The 22,185-nt window shown below is 40.3% G+C and overlaps 3 protein-coding genes across 6 annotated transcripts in view; 2 read left to right on the forward strand and 1 right to left on the reverse strand.

Moving 5' to 3' along the window:
• The window catches only part of ttc23 (tetratricopeptide repeat domain 23), a 20,560-nt gene extending 16,897 nt beyond the window's left edge, over positions 1-3,663 (forward strand). Inside the window, exons 10-11 of the mRNA XM_084059577.1 lie at positions 2,256-2,338; positions 3,063-3,663. Coding sequence (XP_083915703.1) covers positions 2,256-2,338; positions 3,063-3,171 — 192 coding nt within the window. The 3' untranslated portion in view covers positions 3,172-3,663. The remainder of the gene's footprint in view (positions 1-2,255; positions 2,339-3,062) is intronic.
• synm (synemin, intermediate filament protein) lies at positions 3,470-16,353 on the reverse strand. The gene is made up of 4 exons (XM_084060662.1): positions 15,409-16,353; positions 11,834-11,958; positions 8,645-8,724; positions 3,470-7,210 (listed from the first exon to the last, which is right to left on the reverse strand). Exons 1-4 carry the CDS (start codon positions 16,216-16,218, stop codon positions 5,232-5,234), a joined length of 2,994 nt encoding a protein of 997 aa, XP_083916788.1. The 5' UTR covers positions 16,219-16,353; the 3' UTR covers positions 3,470-5,231.
• pgpep1l (pyroglutamyl-peptidase I like) lies at positions 15,109-20,768 on the forward strand. Of its 4 annotated transcripts, none has more exons than XM_084060688.1 (6): positions 15,109-15,164; positions 17,056-17,130; positions 17,221-17,273; positions 17,881-17,997; positions 19,042-19,268; positions 19,725-20,768. In XM_084060688.1, exons 2-6 carry the CDS (start codon positions 17,058-17,060, stop codon positions 19,906-19,908), a joined length of 654 nt encoding a protein of 217 aa, XP_083916814.1. In that variant the 5' UTR covers positions 15,109-15,164; positions 17,056-17,057; the 3' UTR covers positions 19,909-20,768. The 4 variants fall into 4 exon arrangements, with proteins under 4 accessions (XP_083916814.1, XP_083916813.1, XP_083916811.1 ...); XM_084060687.1 differs by lacking the exon at positions 15,109-15,164 and adding an exon at positions 15,205-15,290; XM_084060685.1 differs by lacking the exon at positions 15,109-15,164 and adding an exon at positions 16,876-16,945.
• Positions 20,769-22,185: the final 1,417 nt, after the last annotated feature.

The following is a 22,185-nucleotide window of genomic DNA, read 5'->3' on the forward strand; positions in this document are numbered from 1 at the left end:
TGTGTAGTTACCTTGCCATGATGTAACTCCAAAGGTGGTCAAGAAATAAAAAATAATTGCTGCATTGATTAGAAATTGATCATTCAAAATATGCTCCTCATTGACTTACATTGTACAGTAAAACAGCTCTCAAAGTCGCTCTTTTAGCATGTAAACGAATGTAAACAAAGTCGATTCAGACAATATAGAACATCACCAAACCCAGTACTGTTTTTTATATAAAAATGTTAACTTACTGTTGATTTAGCTATTTTTATTAAGAAGAAAACCTGGACTGGATCGGCGGATCCGGATCTTCAAATAGTAAAATCATCAGGAGGTTGACATTTTTATAAAAAAAATAAACAGTACTGGGTTTGGTGATGTTCTATATTGTCTGAATCAGCTTAGTTTGTGTTCATTTATGGGCTTTATGGACTTTGAGAGCTGTTTCAGTGTACAATGTAAGTCAATGGGGAGCGTATTTTGAATTATCAATTTCTAATTAATGGAGCAATTATTTTTCATTTCTTGTCCACCTTTGGAGTTACATCATGGCAAGGTAACTACACAAACCAAACCTCTACCAAAGTGGTCTTGCCCTTTAAGATGTAGTATAAATAAACACTGACAGAGAGTTGACGATTAGTATGAATGTTTATCTGTAACTGTGACTAGAAGGTTGTTGTTGACATTCCTTCTACTCACTGGTGGAAAGTAATTAAGTACATGTAGTCAAATACTGTACTTAAAGGCTATATTATATAATCTATGAGTCACCTGCTACGGCACAGTTTTCTTCCCCCCTTTTTGCCCTCGGTTCCTCAGTCCACCATACAGACTAAGACTGCCTCAGTAAAGGGGGGATTTTTTAACACGAGTAATGACATGCTTGTAGTTAAGGATACCCAGTTGCTATGTTGCTTTGTTGTTGTATCTAAGAGCAGATACAGTCCAAGTATCACAGGGTGCCTCAGAGCCCCCAGCCCCCCGTCCCTCTCTTCTCTCTGCATCTCATCAGACAGCTAACCTTTCATAAGTTCCCCCTGACACAGGACAGGACGGCCCCTGATCATGTTTTTTAATCACGACAAAACGATCTCACCCTGGAAGAATGATGTTCCAATGCACAAATCTGGGAGTTGGCCATGAGAATTCAATGCAAAAACAAAGTAAATGTAGGTTGTATTGGGAACAGATGTGCCCTTATGTCGGAGTATTGTTTTTGTTCGGGGGTTCCGAAGGAAGCGTCGCTTGTACATACAGTACATGACACCCAAAAGTCAAAAGAAAAGGGAGAACAATGTCGCAGTGCACACACACTTGACATTTTCCCCCTAGTCATGATGCTGTTGGAAAAAGCCTTCCATTACATCAACCTTAGAAGCAGTGAAAACATTCGTCTGGGCCAAGTGGATAATTTCCAAACTGTTCCAGAATGCTCTACTCTGCGTTGCCAACGGGGGAAAACATTGAACTCTCTCTCTTTCCCCTGCTAAGTTCTCTTGACATCCTATTATTTATGACGGTCGGGGAAACATCGGGCAGTCTTTTATCTGCGTTGTTACATCACATCATCTGTATCTGTATCTGGTACGCATGTGTTCTTCAGCAACACATCGTGTTTAGCTAGTGACATCATGGAGCTAAGCCATCTTTGATTTATGGAACTTCAGTGTAGATTATTGGGTTGGTTGTCATTTTATTTGGTTTGGTTGCACATACTGTACTGTAGGTGTTGCTCTCTGAAAATAGCAGATCTACAGGCTCACAACGCGTCGCGCTGCGACGCGTTGTGAGCCTGTAGATCGGCTATTTTCAGCATGCAACCAAGTGTAAAATCAGCCATTATGACGCCATCAAGGCACCGCCAAAATACATTTTTTAGTCGACAAAATCAACTGTAGATTTAGTCGACTATAACGTTATGATATTTAGTCAACTAAAACTAGACTAACAGTAAAACATTTCAGATGACTAAAATATGACTAAAACAAAATGGAATTTGATTCAATAGACTATGACTAAAACTAAATCCAAATTTGCTGTCAAAATCAACACTACTACATCCATACAGATACATGCAATGACCCAAAGTTTTGGCTGACCTCTAGGAGAATCTACTCTCCGAGTGGTCAGTACTAGCGTTATCTGAAACCCACACTAGAGCAGTGGTTATTTTTGGGATGTTAATACAGTAGCTCTTCATCTGAGTGTCAGGAAGTGCTTTCTTTATCTAATGGGAATGACCACTCAATTTGCTGTTTACATTTCAGTGTCTGGAGATCCAGAACATCATGTATGGTCCACAGCATAAGAAGACCAAAGCTACGCAGAAAACGGTGGACATGCTGGCCAGGTAAAAGCACAGACACCTTACGTTATTGTCAAATAATGTGACTGTCTTTACTATTATTGTATATCTCTGCTGTGGGGCAGAAACCAGCTATATCCAAAATATAAACTTTTCAGGAAATGAAAAAAATACATGTTTTTAGAACGACACAATACTGCCTCATCAAAGATGGCACAGTGACTTTATACATAGTCACTCACGATACTTGAATGTGTCCTTATATTATCATCGCTTTACCCAAATCCAGCTCAAGAGGAGTTAGGAGGTTTTTGACCATTAATGTGGAGATTTTTCTGTCTGACTTCGTCATTCTAATCAATGATGGAAAAAACGTTGGAGTTAGGTGGTTTGACCACCTAACTCCTCCTCCTAACTGGAATTGACAGTTTGAGGATCCAATGGAGTTAGGTTTAGTCAGAAGCGCTTTTTTAATACTTTTCAAAATGTCAATATTAATGTTAAAAACCACACAATAGCACAGATTTATAAAAATAAAAAAAAGTTGAAAAATGGAGATAGCTGGTTTCTGCCAGAGAGTGAGGATATACAGTATATGAGTCATCCTTTCATGCAATAGGATTCACACTGTTATTACAAATCAAATTCACCATAATTAACTTAGCAATGAGTATTAGATTGACTAGCAGTAAAACGAGAGACAGCTCTATCTAAACTTATCAGAGCAGCATGTTATTTTCAGTGGTATCACCGTGTATGTTTTGTCCAGGGCGCCAGGGGTTGCTGGGAGACGGCAGAAGCAAGGTAGTGGGAAAACAACAAGGCCAGCATCCTGTGCAGCTCTGCCAGCCAATGGCAAAGAGGGGAAGGATCTCTGACCCTAGAGTGGAGAACCTGTCGACTGACTGCACCTACAGTACTGTAGGTTGGGCCACCAAAATATGACACTTTGTTGCCACAAGATGTTGCATGGCTTGGGTTGGGTTGGACCAAGACAGACTTCAATCATCTCCATGTCATTTTGTCAACTCTTTCGAGTAATCAGACTCCGTCAGCTGTCAAGACAACATGGGCAACACTGCACACACTGACAGTTGTTGATCTTATTCTTGGCCTGCAAGACATTTTGTGAAATAAGCAAGCTGTTAAGAATGACTCAAACACAGAAAACATACGTTACTCAAAGTAGCTTTTTAATTGCTTTTTAAGGTTTGAATAAGTGTCCAAATGACTTTCAATAAAAGTGAGATGCGTGCATTATTTATCATTAAGTATACATCATTTTCTGCACCCTAAAGTACAGTACACTAATAAAATGGCACAGTGTTCAAATCATATAAATGTACTGTAATAAAGGTTAAATTTTAGTGCACTGACTGTTTGAGTCATTTTCTACAAATTATTGCAGTTTTTGTCATTAAGCACATGTTTATGTACTGTATCTGCACAATAGATTGTATCTTTTTTTTTATACAACATATATCTTTAAAATTGCCATTTTGTATAGTCATCTTAAAGATCTTGACATCATGAAAATCATATTATGCAATCTGCTTCTTTAAAAAAAATTACAATGCCAACAAAGTGTTGCAAGACAGTGCAGAGTCAAATCCTCTGTTAATGTATCTATTTGTTACTCTGAGTACAAATGTAACCAAATGGACTAAATTTGTACACTCTCAGAGTCAAATTAACACTGAGGATTTTACAGTGTGCTCGTGGTTAGTAAGTGAGGGGTCTAGAGTTGTAAAGCAGCTTAAAGAAGACTTCAAAGCACTAATGAGCTAAACCATACCGAACCACTTCTACGACTAGTGAACACCACACCCTTAAGAACACTCAGTGTCACTAAGCTAGCGATCCAAATATAGCCACGACAGTGACAACATTCTCATCTTAAAGCAAAGGTGAAACATCGTGGGCCAGCAGAACATATTCAAGAAAGCCATTTTGAAACAAGCTACAGGTATACTGTGATTTAGTGAGAAAACTCAGAAAAGGCTATGCTTATATTTGATAATATATTCTCTTTATCACTCTTAATTCACCGATTTCCTTATACAACATACTTGTCTGTCATCCTACCACCAGCTTCAAACACTCTGCAACTTTCTTTGGAATTTCTTGCCCACTAAACACATTCATCGATTGACAAATTCACAAATTAATGACTAGTTATAAGATTTAAGATATGGTGCCGTTTTAGCATGTTGGCAGTTATACGTTGATTGCTTTGATCAAACAATTTGAATCACCATTTAGGTTTCATAACATGCATTTGATATTTATATTAATTAAAAGTACAGTCATAATATCTAGTAGACGAATATTTGGATAATTTTAATTTAATTGCATGAATTTTCTGTGTTCCTTAACAAACACATTCACATACCCCTATATATATACTTGCATAATAGCTTTTTAAATGTTTAATTACCAAGGGATTCCCTCCACATTAAAATCTGTAGTCTTTCTTTCACTTCTAAAGCAACCCATTTTCAAGAAATATAACATTGTGTATGGAAATAAGTAAATTGCTTAGACAACATAAACCAGCACAATGCAGGATATACAGCATATTAACATAATTGCATTCTGCAAGTTATATCTAAGGCAAAAAATTCATGGTTAGTTGTGGTTCCAGCCAGGTTAGTAGAAAAATAGAGATAGAAATAGAATATTTAAGAAACTTTGGAAACTCAAAAACAACTGCAAAAACAAGTAATACAAACAAAACTAGCCATCAAAAGTTTGAGCTATAAAGTTGTAATAATGTGTATTAGTGCCCTAACTGAAGCTAGCCTGTAGAAACTGAAAACGTCATTGGGTGTAGTGTTTGTTATTCTGATTGCCTGCTCTAGTAATTGCATTTGCAGCATTATTACATTTTATGCTACATGGCTTTATCAGCACATCAGAAAGAGCGGATTCTTCTCTGCTAGTTATCTGTAGAACTATCTAGGTAAACTGTTGCGACTCTTTTCTCATGAGAGATCTTCAGTGGAGTATCCCCCATGTGAGACTGAAGCGCTCGCTCTGAGCTGGCCTGAGCTTGGCCATTGTTCACGTCCATCTGAAAGGTGAAGGACTGGGCCTCCGATGGACCCAGCTGGATATGCTTCTCAGATATTTCAGGCACTGACTCTCCTTCCAGACCCTCGATGTGTGTAACATCCTCATGTTTGGAGATCCTCATGCTGTACCCTCCTTCTGCCCCACTCTGGAGAGCTTTCTGGAAACTTGGATTAGAAGCCCGAAGAGCAGCCATAATTTGCTCTTCGGACAGATCATCATCATCTGCCTCGAGCAGGCCAGACTCTTGTAGTGACTCAGACATGGTCAGCTCTGCCGTGATCGTTGTGGTTCCGTTGTCACTGGATTGTTGCACGTTTCTGACTGCTACATTCTGTGAACTGTCGCTGCTAACTTTCGTGAAGAAAGCCAACTCGTCCTTCAGTGAACCAGACACAGAACCTTGGATCCGATCCAGTGCTCCTTTGAGCTGTTCTTTGGGGTTCAAAGAAGAGTCCTGTTTGAACATCTCGAGCATGGACTCCTGCACCGTTGGGGACACGTGAACCTCCTCTTCGATGATGCACTCTGGGATGCTCTCTCTGACAAACGAGTGATCGCTTGACATGAACTTGTACTCGTCGGCATCCTTGGAATCGGTTGGAAAGCCTTCGTCTTGATAATACCTCTCATCCGACAGGTCATCCACCATGCCATAATGACCATACGAGGTTATGCCACCAACATCCTCGGGTTCAGACAGAGTCTCATCTGGAGTGGAGACAAAATACTCTTCCGGGTCTTGGTCATGGGAGAAGTACGGAGAGTCATTCTCCCTTGAGCTTTCCAGGACTCGTACACTCTGGCCAGTGCCTCTGTTGGTCTCCGAGCTTTTCTTGGCATCACCACCACTCTTCTGATTTTGAGGGACGTTCTCTAGTTCCTCGATTTGGAACACCGCCTTAGAAGCCTGTAAGAAACCGGGCAAAGGCTTCTCCTCTGCCTCATACTCCTCTACCTCATACTCCTCGTCGCTGAGAGAGTCGACAGGTTCCTCTATGATTTCCACATTGACCGACTTATTCACCAGGTCCTCTGCCCCTTGCAGTCCGCTCAACAGATTTTGGATCATGGTCCCCGTCGGCGTGCCCTTGATGTCCTCCAATGACACTTTCTTCACCCCTCTGCTGAGCAATTCTTCCAGTGCAAAGTCCTCGGAAAGGTCCACCTCCTCCTCCACCTTGGACTCCAAAATGATCTGTGTCTTAGTCGTGCCGTCCTCCTGCTCAATCTTCTCCACGTGGTAGGTCATCTGTGGCGCATCTCCAGAAAGGCCGAACGCAGAATCCATACCAGCAGGTTTCATCACCTTCTGAATGATCTGCTCTACCATAGGAGAGTCCAGTGGCTTCTTCTCACCTGGCTTTGCACTTTCTTTGCCTTTCTCCTCTGGCTTGTCTCTGACTTTGCTCTTGGCATCTGCCTCTGTGTTTCTGTTGAAGCTCATCATTGGTGGCGACACCACTCTCACTTTGGGCTCAGCTGTGGGCGAGGTGATGGGGATAAATGTATCCTTTACTACGGGTTGTGAAGCAGCTGTCTTCTGTGGGCCTTCACCATATCGGCTTGGGGTTTGGGTCATGGTTTTGTCCACAGTGGTGGCAGCTGAGGCTGCAGCCTGAGCTTTGGTGAAAGAGACCATGTCTCTCCTGGCTTCACTTGAGCCCTGATGAAGAGCCCGGCCCATAACGGAGATAGGAATGACCCTGGAGGGACTGATGGTTCCAGATCGAGGCGCCGGAGCTCTCAGATTCGAGGTCTGCTCCGAGTACCTGACATCCATATGTTGTCTGGTGGAGGTGGTGGAAGCCCTTGGTGTGTAGGGTTGTGAGGGCAGCTTGATATCTGGCAACACAGAATGAATGAGAACGTCACACACAGTCATTTGCTGCTGCTCTTTATGTTTAACCACTTGAACCCCTGCATGCCTATTCTGGGGGGATCATTCACCCAAAATAGCAGATGTTTAGGAGAAGTTGTGAGATTGTAGATCGGCTATTTTTTGGCATTTGGTGTGGGCGTAAAAAAGTTAAAGGGCAAGACCACTTTGGTAGAGGTTTGGGTTGTGTAGTTACCTTGCCATGATGTACTGTAACTCCAAAGATGGACAAGAAATCAAAAATAAATTGATAATTCAAAATATGCTCCTCATTGAATTGTGTCATGGAGGCCACACGGAGTAGGACGGCATGTGGCCAGTAATTCTTTCAAGTGAGTGTGAAAATGTATCCTCAGATTCCTCACTCCTCGCATCTATAGGCTACACGGTAAGCAACACAGCATGTTGGCTTCAGTAGCTACTGCTGACAGTATCCTATCTGCACGCAGCGAAGCCTCAGCCACCGTCGAAGAAGAGAAAGATACTCGTTCAAAGCAAACCTTTAGTTTCAGCTCTATAATTCGTGGCATTCCTTGAATTTGTATTAGTTTAAAGAGACTAAAACTAAGCTAAAAAACATTTCCTATACAAACATGTTTCCTAATTTAATAAAAAATGCGCGGTGTGCACGTGCCGTGTGCACGGCACTCGTGCGCGTGACGTCATTAAAATACCGTCCTGCCAGTAAAAAAAAAATCACCATTACACCGCTGCTTACAATACGCTGAAACAGCTCTCAAAGTCACTCGTTTAGCTCGTAAACGAACGCAAACAAAGTTGATTCAGAAATATAAAACATCACCAAACCCAGTACTGTTTTTTTATTTTTATAAAAATGTTAACTTCCTGTTGATTTTACTATTTGAAGATCTGGATCCACGGATCCAGTCCGGGTTTTCTTCCTAATACAAATGGCAAAATCAACAGGAAGTTGACATTTTTATAATAGAAGAAAACAGTACTGCGTTTGGTGATGCTCTATATTGTCTGAATGAACTGCGTTCCTTTATGTGCTAAAAGAGTGACTTTGAGAGCTGTTTCAGTGTACAATGTAAGTCAATGAGGAGCATATTTTGAATTATCAATTTCTAATCACTGGAGCAATCATTTTTGATTTCTTGTCCACCTTTGGAGTTACATTATGGGCAAGGTAACTACACAACACAAACCTCTACTGCCCTTTAAGTACAGTTAACTCAGGTCCATTTGACTAAGAATAGAGGATTTAAGTGGTTAATGCTATAGTTCATTATGGAACATGACTAAATGATAATACTGATTATAACGATAATACATACATACAACATATTTAATTTAAAATAGTTTCATAAAATACTCCCAATATTTTATGTATAACAAAAATAATCTTCTCATATTATACTCTGATGAATTACCAGTACCTATTATTCTTTCTCTCTGATGCCGATTGACCCTCCTGTTCACCTCTTGCATATCCACTCTTTCACCTTCCATGAGGGCCCTGGACAACAATACAAAGACATTCAAGTCAAACGCAAATGATTAATCGTGCATAGTTTGGTAAAGTTCATATTTCAAAGTCATTCATATTTATATTTTTGAGCCATTTTCAAAATACAGATACCTCGCAAGTTGATTCGCAAAATCACTCAGCTCTGCCATCTCAAACACGAACACGATAAGGCTTACAAATCAATCCACGGATCACCTGACCATAGCAGAGCAGTGTTCAGGAAAAAACACCAAAACATGCCCTCTGATCTGACCACAAACTAAATCTGATCAACTATCTCTCACCGTTCCTTGGCCACGGTTCAAGTAAAAGACACAACGGGAGCAAGCAGAAGTCCTTCAGAGAGGAATAACCTCACAGGAGTGTGCTTCCCAAAAGGCAGACCTAAAAATAACACCTACAATGCCCTGCTGTCTGGGCTTTGCAATGAACCCCCGTAGTGCACAAGCAGGCTGGTGACATAGACACAAATTCAAACAAGCCACCTCTACGTCTGTAAAGAAACATTCAGCCTATTCCAGATATTCAAAACAAAGGCCCAGATGTGCCACTGGAGAAATCTCCATATAGAGACAAACGGAAGCAGATAGTTCTTTGGCACATTATGCCCCGGAAAGTATCTGCATATTAACCCATTGAGACCTGAAGCCGATTCTACATGTCTCCTAAATCTCAACAGTTTTCTGAAAAACGTATGTTTCTATATCAGTGGTGTTCAATATTTTTCATGTCAAGGACCCCCAAAATCATATGTATTTGGCCGCGGACCCCCATCAAAATATTTTGTTCCAGGGACCCCCAGAGGGAACGATTTTAGTTAAAAATGTTCGCTTTAAATATATATATATTCAAAGATTTGCACACATTTTCACGATTTTTCAAAAATAGCAGATCTACAAGCTCGTAGCGCGGCACTCGGTGCCGCGCTATGAGCTTGTATATCTGCTATTTTTGAATAGCCCAAAGTGTAAAATAATGCTTTTTAGCTCAAATCAAAAAATGACACAGTTCCAGGTCTTAATGGGTTAAAAGACAAAGAGGGCTCTAAGTCCCTCAGCTAGACAAAGTTCCACTCCAAACTTCAACAAGGCTGGACACATGATGGAATATATGCCATGTATGATGTCTCATACATAGATAACATCAGGGGTGAAAAGAGCATTGGCTTAGTATATAAATAGCCATGTAAACAGTGCCTTTGTGTAAAAATAGCATGTCTGTTGTTATGACCATAAGCTGGTTATGTGAATGGCAGTAATACTAGATACGAGGGCACATACTTTCAATGGAAAAAACAGATATAATGTACTTTTCCACTTCATGTACTCTTTAACAAGCAATGGACCATGTAAGGTTCCATATTTGCTTAGTAGTCTTAACAAGACTTCCCTATATAGGGCTGCCCACGATAACGCCCTCCCTTGATTCAGAGACCCCCCATCAATTCCCCAGCTGTCCCTCACGCCATCTCTCTTTTACCTCTTGTTTTATCTCTCTCTTTTTTCTCTTTTAGCTCTTGTTATTTATTCAAAGAGGAGAGGAAAAGAGAAAAAACGTTTTTTTCTTAGAACTTTTGTGGATTTTGCTGATTTATTAACTTTTTTGAACTTTTTTTAGGATAATGTTTCATATGTCTGTGTGGTGAACTGAACTAAAGACCCATGAGGGAGGAAGGCTACGGGGATTGTTGAGTGTTGTTTCGTGTCAAGTCCTAAGTGTTAACTCAAAGCTAATTGTACCATCCCTGTTTCAATGTTGGATGTTAAATGTTATCTCGGGTGTGAATTGTTTTGTATTTGTACTGTATTGTTTGTATTTGTATGTAGGAAAGGAAAAAAAGGCATAAGTACTGTATAAGTTCTTTCTATAACTGCCCTATTACCTACAGTATGCTGAATAAAAATCCATAGATTCCATATTTGTACATGATAACTAAGAATTAGAGGTTGCACTCCTTTAGTCACCTGGGTTTGAACCCGACTCTCCCACATGGGAAAGCAGATATCTAGTGCTCGGCCAAAGGGGAATCCCCACTTTGAAACCCCCTCCCCCCTATCAGGAAATTGTGACACCATTGGAACCACCTACATATGAACCCTTGTCTCCTGCATGGAAAACCAAACATCTCAGAAGTCACTTTACCACCAAACATGGGACATACGTGAAAAGATTCTATATCAGCCAAAGGAGGGAATACCCCTGGCCAAGGGAGTTTTTAAGCTTCTGGGCTACAGGCAGGGCTACTTCGCAACACACACAAAGCAGTTGACCTGAGTGAGCCTGAGGGACGGACAAGGATATGTGGTGCTGCAGCCAATAAGCAAGACATCTAATTCTATTAATGGTTTCAATAGAATTAATGGCGACTGTAGGGCTCTGTGGGACTCCACTTTGATCCTCTGCAAAGAGATGCATACTCTACTTACTTGTAAGTGGGTCTGAATAAGAACGTCTGCTAAATGCCTAAATTGTAAATTGCAACTAGAAATGGGCACTCCGCAGAGTCCACCAGACTAGATTGCTGAGCCAGGGTTATATAAATCGTGGGTTGCACCCATCATTTCTTGACATAGGTTGCAACTTATATGCTGTATGTGCTCTGTAAAGGCCTCTTATGCAATTCCAATTTGGGGTTGACTGGAAGTTGATGTTGTTTTATTTCAAGAAACAGGATCCTTAAACAAATTTTGTAAGCCAATTAAGGGACTTTTGTTTCATTGTTCAACCTACGGTTCAAGAGTTCAAGCCAAAACGTAAAGTGGCCTGGTATAGCGCCACCATGAGGGTGATTTGAAAACATGGAGAGTGTCTTCCTTGGCTTGCTGGGAGTGTGCATGCAAAGTTTGATGCCGACCATGGTTTGTAAGTTTAGCTGCGCACAGACAGACAGACAGACCCTGTGTGTGACACACACAGGGGCGAAAGGTTATGATAGCTTTATTAAAATTATATAATTAATCACTCTTTTATTGGTTGTGTCTGTAGTGTGATATTTGAGAATGAACAGCACTATTCATTCTAATGTGTGCATTAAAAGTGCATTACGAGGGAAATTAGGTATGTTCAGACAACAAAAACAGAAAATAAAAGGACTTACCTGTAAGCAGCCACCTCCATGCCCAAATCCATCTTGACCTGAAGGAGATGCTGGTAATCGCGCATCTTGTTTGCTAAGCCGTCAGCCAGCATATTCCGTTCATTCTCCAGCTCTTCAACAATCATCTAAAAAAAAAAATGCAAGAAGAATTCAATTGTGACCCAACCTGCATGTGGTGTAGTTCCTTTTAAGTTACATTCATTTTATTCATCTCAAATATTTCACTATTTAAACTCTATATACTTCATTGACTATAATGAAGTAAGGGGAGACTATACTTGGTCCCCTCTTTTTTGACTCTACACCGAATCTCTTCGCCGAAAATAGCCGATCCACAAGTGCTGTGGGGCTTGTAGATCTGCTATTTCGGCAAACTGTTTTTGCCAAATATTCACCAATATGGCATTATGACTCAGAATAGGGATGCTAAAGTTCATGTTGTTAAATCAGATTTCTTCAATCCTGGTCCTCTGGGACATCTAGTACGGTTGATTTTCTAATCTGCAAGAAGTTATCATTCTAGCCGGGTAGCCAAGAGACAAGGGACGCCAAGGGAACGCAATTCACACAGACACCTTTTACTCGCGTAAAAGTACAAAAGTATTGGCATCAAAATTGGCATTAAAGTACCAAAAGTAAAAGTACTAGAATGTTTGAAAATAGCAGATCTACAAGCTCACAACGCGTCGCATCGCGACGCGTTGTGAGCTTGTAGATCAGCTAATTTCAAACATCATTTACATCTGAAAAGTAACTAGTAACTAAAGTTTTCAAATAATTGTAGTGGAGTAAAAGTACAATATTTGCCTCTGAGATGTAGTGGAGTAGAAGTAAAAGTATTGGAAATTGGAAATACTCAAGTAAAGTACAAATACCTCAAAATTGTACTTAAGTACAGTACTTAAGTAAATGTACTTAGTTACTTTCCACCACTGGCAGTACCAGGACTGAAGAAACCTGATCTTTCCTGTCTCATTGTTTGTTTGCTTGCTCCGGTTCGAGCAGCAGTTTATATTGAGGCAACTATAACCTACTGTATGAAGTTGGGAACATGACACATTGGATTCTCAGTGGCATATGCTACACGAGGGTTATTTAAGGCACCCGTCTCTGATTCTCTGCCACCTATCATTTAAAGGGGTAGGGTGTTGTTGAACTGGCTCAGCACTTCCTGTTTTGATCAAGTCTGATCCCTCGGATAACATGAATCATCTGCAACAGGTAAGCCTGTGACTGTCCCTTTCATTCCTGTTGTCCCATAGAGGGACAGTTTGCTTCACACAACAGCCGTACTGAGTCACAGATTGCCAGTGATGGAAGAAGTACTCACATTTTGTACTTAAGTTAAAGTAGCAATACCACAATATAAAAATACTCTGTTACAAGTAAAAGGCCTGTGTTCAAAATGTTACTTGAGTAAAAGTACAAAAGTATTATTGGCATCAAAATATACTTAATACCAAAAGTAAAAGTACTAAAATATTTGAAAATAGCAGATCTACAAGCTCACAACGCGTCGCATCGCGACGCGTTGTGAGCTTGTAGATCGGCTATTTTCAAATAGCCTATGTATAAAATAAGGCTGAAGTGGTTAATTATATCTGTAAAGTAACTAGTAAAGTGTGTAAAGTGTAAAGTGGAGTGAAAGTACAATAATTGCTTTTGAGATGTAGCGGAGTAGAAGTAAAAGTACTGAAAATTGGCAATACTCAAGTAAAGTAAAAAATACCTCAAAATTGTACTGAAGTACATTACTTGAGTAAATGTACTTAGTTACTTCACACCACTGCAGATTGCCTTAAAAAATCATAACATGATGATGGTCTGTGCTCCGAGAACGCTTAGACAACATTAAAGCTGATATTCCTATAAAGGCAGAGTAGCCACTAGCCAGTCACTCACTAGCCTACTGTCTGGTGACGCGAGGTTACTAGCCTTCTGACTGACCCGCACTGGACTCCATCTTAGAGTAGGGATTTGTCACTCCCACAGATAATTGGTTTAAGTGTCTGGTGTAGCTACAGTAAACAGCCGTGCAGGGTTGGAGGGGGTGACAGGCCATTTGCTGAGTGAATACTGTATATCCAATCCTTTTAGATGGGCTGGTTGTAACGTTTAATGCTAGATACATGCATTCATTTTGACATTTATGAGAAGGCCAACTTCCCAGCCTTCAGGTAAACAGCGGCGAGTTAATACAAGCAATTCAATTAATGAAATGTATTTATTTTTTACTGTGTCATGCTACCAGTGTGGCCCACTCTGTGGGATTATACATAAAGTCATACATACAAACATAAGCCATAAATAATTCCTGTTATTACAGCCTGAGTGGAGACCCATGTACATAGCCGCCCTCCTCCGAGTCATCCAACCACACCATTTTTTTTTTTTTCAATCTACGTTATTATAGTCTCTGCCCGATTCATTAGAGTCATAGACTGGACAATACAATACACTTTCAACTTCCTTAATAAGATCACACAGACTACATAGTCTATCCTCCTTAGTGGTGCTTACAGTATAATATCTGTCTCAATTCCTGATTTGAGCATATAGGGACTGTTTCTTTTTTGACAAGTTATACAATACATAATTATCTGGACCGTAGACATACTTTATTTCACAGTAAGTATGAACCGTATTAATTGTGCCCATCTGTCCTTTACTTGTTGAAAGATAATGTATTGTACTACATTAATCTCTAGTTTTTCTCTGCCATAATAATGGTCTTCAAACATGGATGAGCTCTCAAAAGGCTGCCCAAGACTATGTTCCATTAATCAAGATGTCCCACTCAAAGACCTGTACAATGCTGTTGGTATTCAGCTCCAGTATTCTATTCCAGGCACATACAGTACCATTATGCACACTCTGAACATGCCTCTATACATTTTACTGTAGGAGGCTGAAGCCATGGTCACACCCATGATGGCCAGTCCTGTTAAAGAACAGGTGCTGGATGTGTTTCACTTGTATCAATCTTTTGCTGATTTATATCACCTATCAAAAAGGTGTGTACTCATACATAACATCCTCAACCTGGGAAGAATTGTCATATTTTAGTCATAACAGTTTATGACTTTGGCTATTGATGTTTTGATGTGTGTGTGTGTGTGTGTGTGTGTGTGTGTGTGTGTGTGTGTGTGTGTGTGTGTGTGTGTGTGTGTGTGTGTGTGTGTGTGTGTGTGTGTGTGTGTGTGTGTGTGTGTGTGTGTGTGAGAGAGAGAGAGAGAGAGCATGATGCCTTATTCATGAGTAGACTCAGAGGGGCAGAAAAGAGGGCGGGCTCAAACATCATCATGCTGCTTCTTCAAGAACCAACTTCTAGGTAATTCATTTATAGCTGCATGGCTGCATCACTGCTGATTGCATAGTAGTGGACTAGTGGCCTAGTGGGTGTGGCAACAGAGGGAGTAGCCTGAGCTTTTGTGGGACAAAGGAGATGATACTGATGGTACTGATGATAATTTGTAGATTAACATAATTTTGGGATATCAAAGTGTAGGATAACATTTTGGCAATAATTCAATTAATAAAAAAAAAACGCTATATCATGCCGAGGTCATAATTACCTGATACTGATTGAAATCCCTGCGGAAGTTGTCCTGCATATTGACGAGTTGTCCTTCCAGATGCATCTGGATCTTACTCTGCCGTTCCACCTCCACGTGTAACTTGTTAAACTCGGAGGCGTACAACATCTTCTCCCTCTGGAGATCATCCAGGCGCGCCTGGTCCTCTCTGATCGCCTGCTCCATCTCTTCCACCTTGTGTTGATACATCTCGAAGGTGTCGATCCATCCTTCGGAGAGGCTCTGGGCGTATTCTTGAACGTCTTCCATGGAAGCCGCTGCGTGAGGACCGTGGTAAGTTTGAGTATAAACGACGGGCACCGCCACCACCCGGGCGTCCACCTGATGGCGAAGCTGGCCGATCTGCTGCCTGTGAGCCTCGTCCAGGTGCTTGTACTCGCTCTCCAGCTGGAACAAACGCTGCTCGAGCGCGACGTTGTGTTGGTGCGCGCCTTGGAGCTCCTTCTCGCAGCCCTTGAGGTCGCCGTCCACGCCTTTGCACGTCTCGCTCTCCTCCCGACGCACCGACTGGACCGCCTGGAACTCCCGCCACAGCTTCTCCCTCTCCATCTCGGCGCGGTTCTTCTCGAAGGACAGCTGTCCCACCATCCTCCTCAGCTCCCGCACCTCGTCCTTGTACCGGTGTTCGCGCTCGACCGTCTTGGTTTGCCTCACCTTGTTGATCTCGGTGATCAAATGCGCGTTCTCGTGCTCCAACTGCTTCGTCCTGGACAAGTACTGGGCCAGCCTGGTGTTGAGCTCCTGCAGTTGGTGCTTTTCGCCCTCGAAGGTTCTCCTGACGTGAAGCATCGTGTGTCGATGGTGGTGCGATGGGGCTAAAATATAATGATGGCGATTATTAGTGGAAGTTGTTAAGAGAGGTTCTTCTCCTATGGTGTCATTTGCGTGTGGTGTGCGCCTGGAAGCAGTGCTGTGATGCAGTGACACTGTGATCTACTGCCTTTGACAAGTGCAGAGGGTGGGCGGGTCTCCGTTTATCTGGCAGATGTTCACAGATGCGTTCTTAGATAGCGAGATAGCGCCCCCGTGTGGACGGAAGGGATACAGGATAGGTGGGCACTATTAGGGACATCTGGGCACCTCGTTGTAAAATTGGTAATGTTGTCCAATATATATATTTTTAAAAATATTTGAAAAGTAATGCAAGTAATTTGAAGTATACATGATGTGAACATGCACGGTACATCATTATCAGACTTAATTCTACCCTTTGACTTATTGTTTATGCCCCCAAATGATACCCCAAAGTACACAGGTGTTCTAGCTATTTGTAGCAATTGTAGAAATATTAGACCTTAATTGTCGAATGTTTAAGCATGTTCTAATCATGTATACTTTACTTAAAACCATTTTTAAATGCAATGTTTTTATTTATTTTGGACAAAATAGCCAATTTTACATCTAGGTGCCCATGTGTCCATATTGCCCACCTATCCTGTTATTGACTGGCCACCTATCGAAATATGTGTTGAAATAGCAAAACACAGTGGGTGACCTATGGAGATGAAGCTGATATGTAACCATAGGTAACCAATTTCGTGTAACATAATACTGTGTTTCGTAGGGTTTCATTGAACTACTCACTCATCTACACTGTCCTATGTTGTGTGTCTAAATGCTACATAGATATGAATGACTCCATTTGGTCATCCTCAGTAAAGGACAGCGTCATGGATAGAAGCAACGTTGTAATCGTTACTGGTAAGTTTGACATTTTAGGTATAACTTTTTAAATGTGCAGTCATTTTAGATTGAGTGAAATGTAAGCTTTTTTGTTTATCAACTCCTGAGGTTTTGGACCATTCAGACAGTACTTTGTGAATCCCAGTTGGAAAGCAGCCCAGGTAGGTTCATTAATTAAGCATGTTTTTATACTCAGCCTGATTTATACAGTCACACCCAAAATAGCAGATCTACACAATAGCTCACAATCTGTTGTGAGCACCTTGGCAGTGGTGTAAAGTACATTTACTTAAGTAAAATGTTGAGGTATTTTTTTAGTTTGCTGGAGTAATTCAATAATTTTACTTCTACTCCACTACATCTCAAAGGTGAATATTATACTTTTACTCCACTATAATTATTTGAAAACTTTAGTCACTAGTTACTTTGTAGATTTTGATTATTATTACATAACACACATTAACCACTTCAACCCTATAAACATTTAGGCCATTTGAAAATGGCAGATCTACAAGCTCACAATGCGTTGCGATGCGACGCATTGTGAGCTTGTAGATCTGCTATTTTCAAATATTTTTATGCAGTTTATACATTTGAAAATAATTAGTACTTTTACTTCTGTCTGTGTGTGTGTGTGTGTGTGTGTGTGTGTGTGTGTGTGTGTGTGTGTGTGTGTGTGTGTGTGTGTGTGTGTGTGTGTGTGTGTGTGTGTGTGTGTGTGTGTGTGTGTGTGTGTGTGTGTGTGTGTGTCATTATTCTATTCTCTAGGGCTTGCAGATGTTTGGACTGGGAGATGGGATACATGTTGACATCAAGGAGCTTCCAGTGAGCTATGTAAAAACACAAATGATCATTGCTAAACTTTGGAGTACCGTCAAACCGAAGGTAAATACATGACGTGCACGATTGTTACTTATCACATTGATCTGGTATGACCCTTGTCAGCAGCCAGTGGTGCAAAATATAACTTTTTAGTAGACTACATTTACTCAAGTATTGTACTTATAAGGAGCCTACTGTACAATTTGTAGGTACTTTTACTTTACTTGAAAATGAAAAAAAGTATTTCAAGATACTTTACACCTAGGAGACAAAAAAGTTGCCTTGTTTGATATAAGGCTACTTTTTACTCAACTACATGTATTTGGCAACTTTAGTTACAAGTTTACTTTGCAGATTTAGATATTATAGAACATACATTAACTGATAAATCGGCCCCACTTTTAACAGTTGCAATATTGATGAACACATGAATGGATGTACTAATTCAAATCCAAATATCATTGTTGTGTATGGGCCTTTCATATAAGTTATACTGTAATTAGTATTTTGATGCCAATACATGGCATAACAGAGTAGGCCCATTTCTACTTTGTAGTATAGACCTATTGCTACTAAACATCTGAGTACTTCTTCAAGCAAGTAGCAAAACATAATAGAAACAATTTAAGAAGAAAGAATGGGGAAAGTATGTACAGTTGGAGGGGGTACAGTACAGCATCGTGTTAAACCCATTAAGACCTGAAGCCGATTCTACAAATGTCTTCTAAATCCCAACAGTATTCTGAAAAAACGTATGTTTCTATATCAGTGGTGCGCAAACTTTTTCATGTCAAGGACCCCCAAACGTATTTGTATTTGGCCGTGGACCCCCATCTCTATTGAAAGATTTGCACACATTTTCACGATTTTTCAAAAATAGCAGATCTACAAGCTCATAGCGCGGCACTCGGTGCCGCGCTATGAGCTTGTAGATTTATTTTTTTTATGAGCTTGTAGATTTTTTAGACTATTTTTGAATAGAAGTGTAAAATAATGTTTTTTTTTTAGCTCAAATGAAAAAGTGACACAGATACGTTCCAGGTCTTCATGTGTCAAACAAAGCTATGTCACATTGCAACGTTATATATTTGTGTGTGTCTGTCCAAGTTTACTGTACATCTTGGGATATCCAGAGGCTCCACAGCCATCAGTCTGGAACAGACTGGGAGGAACAGTGGTTACTCTGACAGAGATGTGTGTGGCTTCTGTCCCGAAAGTCACTGCTGTGTACAAGGAGGGCCAGAGAAACTCCACTCGGTCATAAATATGAGGTCCTTATACAAGCAGTTCAAACAGACGGGGATGGATCTCATTTATTCGAGGGACGCAGGCAGGTGAGCCTCTACTTCACCAATATGGCTGTATGACAAAAGAGACTTTCAGGCGAAAGGGCCTACTGTGTGGAGTTTGCATGTTCTCCCTGTGTCTCTCAGGGTAGTTAATACCCTCACAAAAACATGTAGTAATCCTGGTCACTATACCGCCTCCCCCATGACAGCCGGGGCGCCTGATGGAGGGAAAGGGAACTGGTTGGAATAACGTGTTCCTTCCACGCGCTACGTCCAACCAGGGAAACTCCCCCCTGTCAGGTGACAAGAAGGTCAGTTGGCTCTCATGCATTGAAGGAGGCATGAGCTCGGCCCTGGCCTCCCTTGGCTGGTGAGGGGAGTGTAGCGCCCAGGATCACTTAGAAAATTGGCACCGGGTGAAAAATAAGGGTTACAGAATCGTGGGAGAAAAAAAAGAAGTAGTGACTTTCAGGTAACATGTGTGTTTTGTCGTCCCGTCAGGTACCTCTGTGATTTTACATACTACTGCTCACTGTACCATGGTCAAGGGAGAGCGGCCTTCATACATCTACCCACGTCTGGCAGCCTGGCCTCGCCTGACACACTGGTGCCTCTGCTGCAGACTCTGATTCTAACCATGCTCAGACAGTTACCTCCCCAACCCTCCCCATGTGAATCAGCCTAAACTAAAGGCAGCACAGTACACCCTGTTATTGTGTATTGTGATAGTAGTTTAAACCAGTGGTTCTCAAACTTTGTCATGTCAAGGACCCCCAAATTGACACTTATTAGCCCGCGGACCCCCATTTGAAAAGATATGCCAAGGACCCCCATAACAGAAGATTTCTATGGATTTCTATGGCAGTATTCTCAACCATTTAAATTTCAAGGACCCCAGTTTGACATGCATTAGGCTACAGGCTACCATCTAATGGCATTTCTATCTCTGGGACCCACATTTATATTGTAAAAATCTATGTTCATAAAAAAAAAAAAATGACAGACAGACAGACAGACAGACAGACAGACAGACAGACAGACAGACAGACAGACATATATACATACATGTATATGTATATGTATATGTATATGTATACAGTATGTATATGTATGTATATATACATACATACATACATACTGTAATGTCATCAGAGGTATGGAGCGGGCTAGTGTGAGGCAGTGCAGAATCAAACAGTAAATAACTCAGGTAGGCCAACATAAGGCAATTTTCAAAGGAAACATAAATGTCCGCAAAGGGAGAATAATGTTCAAACAAAGTCCACACGGTTACTTAACACAAGCCTTCCCTTTCCGTCCTGGGGTCCAGCTCCATCCAGTCCTCTGTCCTCTGTGTGTCTCTGTCCTGTTTGTTTGCTCTCTCAGTTCTGCCTCAATTAGGTGCCTCAAACACCCACACTTGTTTGTGTGCTGAGGCACCCTGGGAGTTGCAGTTCTTTCTACAACGGCCATTTTGGGTGTAGGAATATAGCACCCATCTACCACCTGTCCCCTCGTGATGCCACAATACATACATACATACATACATACATACATACATACATACATACATACATACATACATACATACATACATACACATATATATATATATATATATATATATATATATATATATATATATATATATATATATATATATATATATATATATATATATATATATATATATATATATATATATATATATATATATATATATATATATATATATATATATATATATATATATATATATATATATATATATATATATATATATATATATATATATATATATATATATATATATATATATATATATATACTTAATGAACTGGAGGCGTGTCCACATAAAAACATAATTTTAACAATTTCTGTACACTTTTTTGAAAAAAATCTTCCTCCTAGTATAACCATAATACCTGATGATTATGTTTTAGGGGGGGGGGATCACTGAAAATCACGGCACCCCGTCTTTAACGTTTTTCAGTTTTGTAGTCAGTGTGTGTAGTGTTGTTAACTTGTTTCCCCCGAGATTTTTCCCAGAGTAAAATGTAATACATATAAAAATAGAAGGTGGGACATGAGAAAAATAGCACTGCTAAGGTGGAAACCTACTTCTCCCTGAGAAGTAGACTAATTACATAATAATCACAAACTAACAGTCCAGTTTAATGTCAAATCTGATATTTGGAAATCGATTAGATGTTTTTTTTAATTATATAAGCAGTACAATACACAATAAAAAATAAATCTTACATTTTAACTGGCTGTGGTGGGTAAGGGATCTGGATATTGGATAGGGGGCACTGGCCCCAAAAAGGTTGAGAAACATGGTTAGACTCTCCATGTAAAAATCAGTCACGACAAAAAGTCATATTTCTCATCCATTTTTTATTCAAAATTTCAGGAAAAAAAAAGAAAATACAAGAATTTCTCAGATATACATTTGGAGATGGCATGTCAAAAATACACCATCTCAACTATAGATGTGAAAACACTTTGAGGCCTCAGATACAGAACTAGAAAGAAGACAAAGGCTAGCAGAGCTTTTTGATTCACCCCCCCCCCCCCCCGCCCACCCCGCAACCCCAATCACTTAATTCACACACAGATTCAAATTTTGTTAAAGTGAATAAAACAATAGCAGATCAAGGCCCCCTTCTGAAGTTGTAGGAATGCAAATCATAGAAATAGAAGCATGGTAGTGATAAACCTCAAACTAATTATTGCGTTTTTGAATGCATTGATGCATCCTCCATAAAACCTGAGGTTTGCATTAAGAACATTCTGAAGAAGATAAACCAAATTTAGATTTAGAAAAAATGATTAACATGTATTCTTTTCAGTCAGTATACTGTGTATATTTTATCCTTGCAATCTGGCAATGCGAAAAGCAACTATCCTATTGTAAACATAGGCCTATGATCTGACTCTAGTCATGTTGTGTATACTCTTCATC

This window comes from Gymnoscopelus microlampas, assembly GCF_963454915.1.
Source record: "Gymnoscopelus microlampas genome assembly, chromosome: 6".
Classification (NCBI taxonomy): domain Eukaryota; kingdom Metazoa; phylum Chordata; class Actinopteri; order Myctophiformes; family Myctophidae; genus Gymnoscopelus; species Gymnoscopelus microlampas.

Excerpts from the sequence above, each read along its gene's own strand:
- synm (XM_084060662.1), bottom strand. The coding sequence starts at position 16,218 with ATGCTTCACGTCAGGAGAACCTTCGAGGGCGAAAAGCACCAACTGCAG. Across the intron at positions 11,959-15,408 it reads GGGATTTCAATCAGTATCAG|ATGATTGTTGAAGAGCTGGA; the intron begins GTAATTATGACC and ends TTTTTTTTTTAG. Across the intron at positions 8,725-11,833 it reads ATGGAGGTGGCTGCTTACAG|GGCCCTCATGGAAGGTGAAA; the intron begins GTAAGTCCTTTT and ends ATTGTTGTCCAG.
- pgpep1l (XM_084060685.1), top strand. Across the intron at positions 17,274-17,880 it reads CCAGTTGGAAAGCAGCCCAG|GGCTTGCAGATGTTTGGACT; the intron begins GTAGGTTCATTA and ends TCTATTCTCTAG. Across the intron at positions 17,998-19,041 it reads GGAGTACCGTCAAACCGAAG|TTTACTGTACATCTTGGGAT; the intron begins GTAAATACATGA and ends TGTCTGTCCAAG.